The 8,423-nt window shown below is 40.8% G+C and overlaps 2 protein-coding genes across 10 annotated transcripts in view; one reads left to right on the top strand and one right to left on the bottom strand.

The window, feature by feature from the left end:
• Window positions 1–878: 878 nt before the first annotated feature.
• IRAK2 (interleukin 1 receptor associated kinase 2) overlaps window positions 879–8,423 on the bottom strand; it is a 30,700-nt gene continuing 23,155 nt past the window's right edge. The window contains exons 9-13 of the mRNA XM_014605463.3: window positions 7,577–7,772; window positions 5,055–5,117; window positions 3,915–4,115; window positions 3,274–3,772; window positions 879–2,897 (exon numbers count right to left, since the gene is read on the bottom strand). Of these exons, the coding sequence (XP_014460949.1) occupies window positions 2,779–2,897; window positions 3,274–3,772; window positions 3,915–4,115; window positions 5,055–5,117; window positions 7,577–7,772 (1,078 nt within the window). The 3' untranslated portion in view covers window positions 879–2,778. The remainder of the gene's footprint in view (window positions 2,898–3,273; window positions 3,773–3,914; window positions 4,116–5,054; window positions 5,118–7,576; window positions 7,773–8,423) is intronic.
• Window positions 7,708–8,423, top strand: part of LOC106737530 (uncharacterized) — a 62,239-nt gene continuing 61,523 nt past the window's right edge. For 8 of the 9 annotated variants that reach the window (XR_002094159.2, XM_059715692.1, XM_059715689.1 and 5 more), the window contains exon 1: window positions 7,708–7,781. The gene's annotated coding sequence lies outside the window, so the exon portion shown is untranslated. The remainder of the gene's footprint in view (window positions 7,782–8,423) is intronic. The other variant, XM_059715690.1, reaches the window with a different exon arrangement.

The following is an 8,423-nucleotide window of genomic DNA, read 5'->3' as shown; positions in this document are numbered from 1 at the left end:
TTGAAAAACACGACTTTAAGCGAAATGATGTTAAGCGAATCCAGTTACGTCACAATAGTTACCTATTAGCAGGCGGTGGCCAAACAACATTATAACTGAACATTGCGCGACTTTAAATGAGCATGTTCTCTAATAGATCAGTGACATAATAATGAAACAACGTTAACCGGAACAACATTAAGTGAGGAGTACCTGTACATGCATGTACGCTCCAGTTGAAGAATTAGGCTTAAATGTTTAGTTCATTAATAACCAGCATCGTTAATCATAAATGAATGATTTATGTAGTTCAGTTTCCCTTGGGGGGGGTACCCTGATTGTACTGTAAGACTCTACAACATATTTGTGTTTCTCACCCTCCAGAATTCATAACCAGTTTCTAAAGCAAGGCAAATTATGATGGTACAATTTATAATGCTAAGTTTGGCTCTTAACAAATGATGGGTTGTATAATGTGCACCTATTCTACCATTGCCCAAGGAAAAAAATTCTAGCTTGTTGTAAGATGTATGTTTCCTGACCCTAAAGTTTAATTTTAAGATGTAAAATGTTCTAGTATAAAAGGCACATGAGATAGCTGGTTGCTTTTCTGATACACAGCAGGCACGTTTACACGAGATGCTTGACTGCACAGTAGAACTAATTACTGGCAGTAAGCAGCTGTGTCTGCATGTGCAGAAAGGCTCCCCCCCATTTTATTTATAAATATAGCAGTTCACCATAAGAAAATTATAATGCACATTTCACTAGGCAAGTTAAACAGAGATTCAGCAGATACATAACCCTGTACCATTTTGTCCTTTAGATAGTGTAGAGCCTGTTAGTGGATATATTTTAAAAAGTATAATACCAGAGCTGGCTGAAGAATGATCACTCTATTTTGCAACAACTATTTAGATTTTAATGTTTTTTTTATTTCTACATTGGAATGAGAACAACACCTTTCAACAGCATTTTGACATAATTATCTTTTCTGCTAAAGGACAGATGTTCAGTTCAGCTTTCTCTCCCTGGCTGTTGGAAGAGATTCCATTTGGGCGCTCAGTAGCTTTTTTGATGCAAGTGAAATTGAAATTGATGTATCCTTTCAAAACGTTTCCACCTCCCTATTTCTCACTGGAATAAAATATAGTTAAAAATGTTTTCACCTCTAATAAACAGAATGGTAATTCTTTATGAAACTGTCAGCACTGCTTAGTATTTTCTTTCTATACTTTAAAACCTAGAGCATACAGCAATTTAAATATAAAAAAATATATAAAAATATGCATCAGTATAAGGCTTTGGATATCTATGCAGTTAAACTCAGGAACTTAAGTCAAAAACTAGTGTAAATATTTACCTGAAAAACTAGTATAGAATTGTGATGTCCACAGCACAAGTTAAATTGTCATTGTTTGCTTTGGTGTGCTGCATACTTTATAGCTATGGAAGGCACAGAGCATATTATATAATAGACTATGATCAATCTAGAAGAATTTCACCTTTCAGTAATTCCAAAGGAAGAATAACATATAAAAGCCAATCCTACATTCCTTACTAGAAGAAAATTCCTGCTAAAGTTGAGAAGATATATGATTAAATCCATACTCAGTCCACATCAAATAAGTCAAATGCTGTTTGCTACAGTAGCAGTAACTTGAGAAATACAATTCTGGTGATCCTTCATGTAGGTTATAAAGTTATTTTCCCCTTTGGTTAGAGAGGAGATCACTAGTGGAGAAGCTGATGCTAAAATAGATACTATTGGCACTTGTTATAACACTTAGCTTTTTCCTCTTCAAAGGATTATAAATGCTGAACCTCATTCTGCAGTTCATAGCTAATTCACACTGGAAGCGGGTACTTTCCTGGCAAGATAATGTCCATTAAAAATCTTTTTAGCTAACCGACCCCGCCAGAAGCTTATAAATCCAAATTCAAGTATCACATGAAAAATTAAATAGGTTTTAAATTAAATATTAAATTGCACTATAATGCAAAACTTATAACAAAAGCAAAAGTATGAAACAAATTACATTAACAGCCATCATAGCACTTTACAACAATGAGTTAACACTCAAAATACCCCAGGAGGTAGCCTTTCAGGCAATAAACGAGACACAGAAAGACTTATACAGGACTGAGGCTTCAGAGACAATTGTATAGTTGCAGAGTTTACAGAAAACTCTTTTTAGGTCAGTGTAATTTGAGATTAAGTCATATGGAGTTTAGCAGAGGCTTAATTTAAAAAAAGGATGGATCCATTTTCCAAGATATGAAACACAGTCGCATAAAATTAGGTACACTGGGTTTCTTTGTTTTGAAAAACAAAACCAGTTTCCTTTTCTTTTAAAGTCTTAACTTCTTTTTTTTTTTAGATGCAACTGGCAGTACAGAGTACTGTCAACTACCAAATGATCAATTCTTACCTCAGAGATTCCAGGATCCTAATTTTTAATACAAGAAATACAGTACATACAGATGGACTTGCAAGGTTCAGTGACAAGACTCTGGATCCAGTTTAAACAATTTAGCTTCCCATACTCTTGATTTCCCAGCACCGTCATGGGAGAAGAAAGAGGCTGTTGCTAATTTACAGAGGTCCTAGTACATTTTGCTTTAATCTACACTGTAGCTGCCATTTTCTTGGAATAATCTCATATGTGATCACATTCTTTTTCTCCGAAGAGGGCTAAGGTATCTGAAGTGTGCAGTTTGGCTTTTCTCATCTTGCTAATAGAAAAATGTTCTTAATTTCTTCTTTAGAGACGGCCATTGCAGATAATTTTATCAAGTTTAAGATTCAAAGAGTTCAGAGCTGTTTAATTTGTCATCTTCATATAGTAAAATATTTTCCATAAGCTTCTTTTTCTGATCATTGATCCTTATTTCCCAAGAGGTTTCTTTGGTTAATGCTGAAACACAAAATCCCCCCAGACATTTAGCAAAATTTCCACTTATGGCTAACATGTCAACATTACAAGAAACTTAGGTAATGTGTGGGTGGTGATGGAATAACAATTCAGATAGCTTATCTCTGGCCTCATAAGAAAGAATTAGATCAGAAAACTTTGGTGAAATTAATAGACTGTTAACATCAGAACCAAGGAGACAAAATTTGCTGAAAGGTCTTTGAAAAGTCTGTCTGTGCAGTCATTTATACTGTGCCCATCACTGTAGTACTTGAGCACCTTACATAAATATTGTGGTCACTGTACCAGGAATGAGGGACTTCTGTTGCAAGAATACTGAACCCTTTTAAATCCCATCCCTAGAATTATCTACATTTACCTTGTGAAGAACATGAAGGATCGGGGTTTGTATTTCTGTTTGCAGGAGACGCCATTTCCAAGCGGTTCTGACTTCCGTGGCATACTGCATTTCTCTTTTGCAAGCTTTCAGCACATACTTCATCATTTTTCCTGGATTTAGAGGGCATGGCATTTTCTGGATGGGTGCAGCCAGTAGCAGATGGGCCACAGGCAGAACCTTCCATAGGATCCCAAACAAAACTACCTGATTCGTCTGATTCACAAGGGACCCTTGTCATATGTCCATTGTAAACTTCAGGAGGCCTAATTCTTATTAAAGGTGGGGATGAATTTGCACAGTTCAGGGACCTTGGTCTTGCACTGTCCTCACTGTTGTCACTTGAGCCATTGAGGCTGAGGCAGGCTGTCTCATCATCGGTTTCTTCTGGAGTATTAATGGAGAATCCAGAAAAAGCGCTGTCTTCAAGTAAGCTGTGATCTCTTGATTTATGTTCAATCATTTCCATGATTCCAAGCACCTGTTTGTGACAATAATATCAGTTAATTAATTCCCTTTTCAGAACATTAAGAAGAACCCCTCAACAATAAATAAAACATATTTAGGTGCTGTGACCTTTTGGTGTCTAGGTGAGAACTCCTAGCAGTGCCCTCGGCATTTACCTCTGTGATGTTGGAATTCTTTTTCCGCAAACAAAGACAGAGGGCAGTGGCAAAAGGAACAGCAATTTCTTCTGGCACATGTCCTGCTTTCCCATCTCGATATTTAGAGCATATTTCCTTGGCAGCTAGCTTTTCAAATGCTCTGTCTTTGGAGTGTAACTGTTCCTTTGCTAGTTGAATTTCCTCAGCAATTATGTCTTTCTGTTCAAGGGAAAGAGACATGCCAACAATAATAGGTTTGTCAAAGAACATTATTAATTTCCGTCCAAGCCACTACATTTTAAGAAACTCCCCTATGCATGGTGTAATATGTAGGCTAGCAAATGTATGCTATTGCTCTCCCTGCTGTTTATGGATGGATTGCAGAAGATAATGGAAGTTCTCCTTTAGCACAGGTGGTAGAAATCTCTGCTTTCAGATCAGGAAGTCCAACAGAGCATCTTGGAGGAGGGCTGTAGATGTGAAGCCACCTATTTATTACCTGAGGCCCTAGATAGTGTAAGTAGGCCTCTTTGTATTAACAGCATATTGATAGTTGTCTTTTAAGAATTTTTCTGATGCTGTATATGGCAGCCTTCTGATCTCATTTCAAACATTTATGAAAGGACCAGGAATTTTTCTCCTCCCTTTTCCTCATCTTAATTTTCCACATGATAATTACTGTGATGCATTTGGCAAGGACAGAATGATAAGGCTCAATTCCTCTTCTCTTCCCTAAAGGTTTCAGGAGCATGGCAGAACAAAAGGAGAATGCCACACAGATAGATGGATAAAGGTAGGGTCTGCTCATTTATTAAGATACATTTTATCTTACTATTCAGCCTGTCACAAGTGCGTGGCTTCAGGCCAAATATAAGGGTTTACTAAAGGAATTTGCACAGTTCCAATTTCAGGTTGTGACCAGTTCCTGTGTTTAACATATTGCAGTACTATATAGTCTGGCCTGTTTGCTCTCATTGAAATCAGTTAGAGTATTGCCACTGATTTTAGTGGGCACAGGACAGCAGCTCAATGGGAGCTGTAAATATAACTTTGCAACAAACTGCTGATTTGGTTTTGACTTCAATTCATTTTATTACAATAGCACTAAGTGTAATAGTAATATTAGGCAAGTGCTCTTTTTTTCTGTCTTTCCCTTACCAGGTATATGGGGTGTCTTCCTTCATCTGTTGTCCGAAGACCAGTCAGAATCTCCGCTAAAATCTAGAAAGAACATATTTTAGCTAAAATTGCTTGTGCAGAATGTATTTGAAAAGAATAAAGACTTTGTAGCCAAAGGAATATTTAACTACTACTGCATTTTTTTGGCTATTTCTCCTGCATTCTTTAAAGAGATGGGCACATACCAAAACTCAGATCTGAGCAAAAATCATGACATCCAAATGGGACTCGTGTATGCAACTCAGGACAGGATGTGATGTTCTTGCTCTGGATACCATGTGAAATGCTATAGATTCATAGATGTTAGGGTCGGAAGGGACCTCAATAGATCATCGAGTCCGACCCCCTGCATAGGCAGGAAAGAGTGCTGGGTCTAGATGACCCCAGGTAGATACTCATCTAACCTCCTCTTGAAGACCCCCAGGGTAGGGGAGAGCACCACCTCCCTTGGGAGCCCGTTCCAGACCTTGGCCGTTCTAACTGTGAAGAAGTTCTTCCTAATGTCCAACCTAAATCTGCTCTCTGCTAGCTTGTGGCCATTATTTCTTGTAACCCCCGGGGGCGCCTTGGTGAATAAATACTCACCAATTCCCTTCTGTGCCCCCGTGATGAACTTATAGGCAGCCACAAGGTCACCTCTCAACCTTCTCTTGCGGAGGCTGAAAAGGTCCAGTTTCTCTAGTCTCTCCTTGTAGGGCTTGGTCTGCAGGCCCTTAACCATACGAGTGGCCCTTCTCTGTACCCTCTCCAGGTTATCCACATCCCTCTTGAAGTGTGGTGCCCAGAATTGCACGCAGTACTCCAACTGCGGTCTGACCAGTGCCCGATAGAGGGGAAGTATCACCTTCTTGGACCTATTTGTCATGCATCTGCTGATGCACGATAAAGTGCCATTGGCTTTTCTGATGGCTTCGTCACACTGCCGGCTCATGTTCATCTTGGAGTCCACTAGGACTCCAAGATCCCTTTCCACCTCTGTGCCACCCAGCAGGTCATTCCCTAGGCTGTAGGTGTGCTGGACATTTTTCCTCCCTAGGTGCAGCACTCTGCATTTCTCCTTGTTGAACTGCATTCTGTTGTTTTCTGCCCATTTGTCCAACCTGTCCAGGTCTGCTTGCAGCTGTTCCCTGCCCTCCGGCGTGTCCACTTCTCCCCATAGCTTTGTGTCATCTGCAAACTTGGACAGAGTACATTTGACTCCCTCGTCCAAGTCACTGATGAAGACATTAAAGAGTATCAGTCCAAGGACCGAGCCTTGCGGGATCCCACTGCCCACACTCTTCCAGGTCAAAACCGACCCATCTACCACGACTCTCTGGGTGCAACCCTCCAGCCAATTCGCCACCCACCGGACTATGTAGTCATCCAAGTCACAGCCTCTTGACTTGTTCACCAGTATGGGGTGGGATACCATATCGAAGGCCTTCCTGAAGTCTAAGTATACGACATCCACCCCTCCTCCTGTGTCCAGGCGTTTCGTAACCTGGTCATAGAAAGAGACTAGATTGGTCAGGCACGATCTGCCTGCCACGAACCCGTCCTGGTTTCCCCTCAGCATAATTTGTCCTGCCGGGCTCTCACAAATGTGAGCCTTGATAATTTTTTCAAAGACTTAGCCAAGAATGAAGGTGAGACTGACTGGCCTATAGTTGCCTGGGTCCTCCTTCCTCCCCTTCTTGAAAATGGGGACCACATTGGCCCTTTTCCAGTCCTCCGGGACTTGGCCCGTGCGCCATGAGTGTTCAAATATTCCTGCCAGTGGCTCTGCAATGATGTCAGCCAGTGCCTTCAGCACCCTTGGATGGAGCTCATCCGGGCCTGCTGACTTAAAGGCATCCAGTTCTTCCAAGTGACTCTGCACCATCTCGGGGTCTACGCATGGAAGTCTGGCGTCTTGCTGCTGCCTCTCTACAACCCCAGCGTGAGATTTTTCGTGCCCCTCGCTTAGGAACACCGAGGCAAAGAACTCGTTGAGGAGTTCAGCCTTGTCCCCTCTGTCTGTCACCAATTGTTTCTGCCCATTTAGCAGGGGTGCTATTCCTCCCTGGGCCTTCCTTTTACTCCCTATATATCTAAAAAACAATTTCTTGGTGTCTTTTACTTGGGTTGCCATCCTCAGCTCCATGGTAGCTTTGGCCCGTCTAACTGCCTCCCTACAAGCATGAGCAGAGGAGGTATATTCATCTTGGGTGATCTCTCCCTGTTTCCACTTTTTATGTGCTCCCCTTTTGGCCCCTAGGCTGCCCTGGATTTCTCTGGTCAGCCAGGGAAGCCTCCTGGCCCCTTTCCCTCTTTTACCTCGCACGGGGATCGTCTTGCTTTGTGCCCGAAGGATCGTTTCCTTAAGGCACAGCCACCCTTCTTGGGCTCCCATCACTTCAAAGACAGTTATGACTGTCTTATGTTTCAAAAACTTAATCAGATAAGTAAGAAATGACTATGAGCACAGATATAACCAAGTGTCTGTAAAATCTAATAGGAAAGGAAAAAAGGCAACCTACTATTCCACATCCAAATATGTCAATTTTTTCTGTTAGCCGTCCATGCCTGACGAAATCTTCTGGCAGGTAAGCAAGGGAAGCTTGCAAGACTTTGGTTTTCATCACAGCATACTCTGATTTTTTATCCGCAGGATACAGTCGGAGACCTGAATGTCCAAGCTTTGCGGTAAAGTTTTCATCCAACAAAACATTGGAGCTGTGTAAGGTAAGAAAAATACCAGTGCTGGTTAGTCAGTCCTTACCTGAATGTTGTTATATATGATTTTAGAGGTAACATCTAAGAGCTCATTCCACAAACTGTCTTTTAGCTTCTCAGCACATGTGTGTTGAAAGATGTGACAAATTAAGATAAAAATAAAATTTCCATATATACAACATAATTTTATATCAGAATATGCTTTTTTTTTTTTTTTAAGCAAGCCACCCAGTACCGCTGGTTTTTTCCTCAGCCTAATCTATTTTGACATTAGCTGGCCATGTACATTCATTTTTATTTGCAGTGCATAGCTGGTAATATTCACCACTACTCAAAGCCCATTCAACACCAGAGAGCTAACACCAGGGATGAAACCAAGCTATTTGGTTTAGGGTTGAAAAACAGCTGTGTGAACCTCAAGAAACTCTGTTGCTGAAGACTTCTGAACATATGCTAATTTTCTGAAGTTCTCTGAAAAGCGTGTAGCAAAAGCTGACAAGGTAAAATCCTAAGTTCCTTCCTCAGGCTTTACTCAGTCAACCAAATCTCTGTGTCCTCAACTGGCTCTACTTGCTCTCAAAATTGAGTTTTGCTTGAATCAGAGCTGAGTAAGGAACTCTTGAGACAGCTCTTGGCATTAAAACAAAACAA

Source organism: Alligator mississippiensis, chromosome 12, assembly GCF_030867095.1.
Source record: "Alligator mississippiensis isolate rAllMis1 chromosome 12, rAllMis1, whole genome shotgun sequence".
In the NCBI taxonomy this organism is placed as follows: Eukaryota; Metazoa; Chordata; order Crocodylia; family Alligatoridae; genus Alligator; species Alligator mississippiensis.
This window is presented reverse-complemented; position numbering and strand designations above follow the sequence as displayed.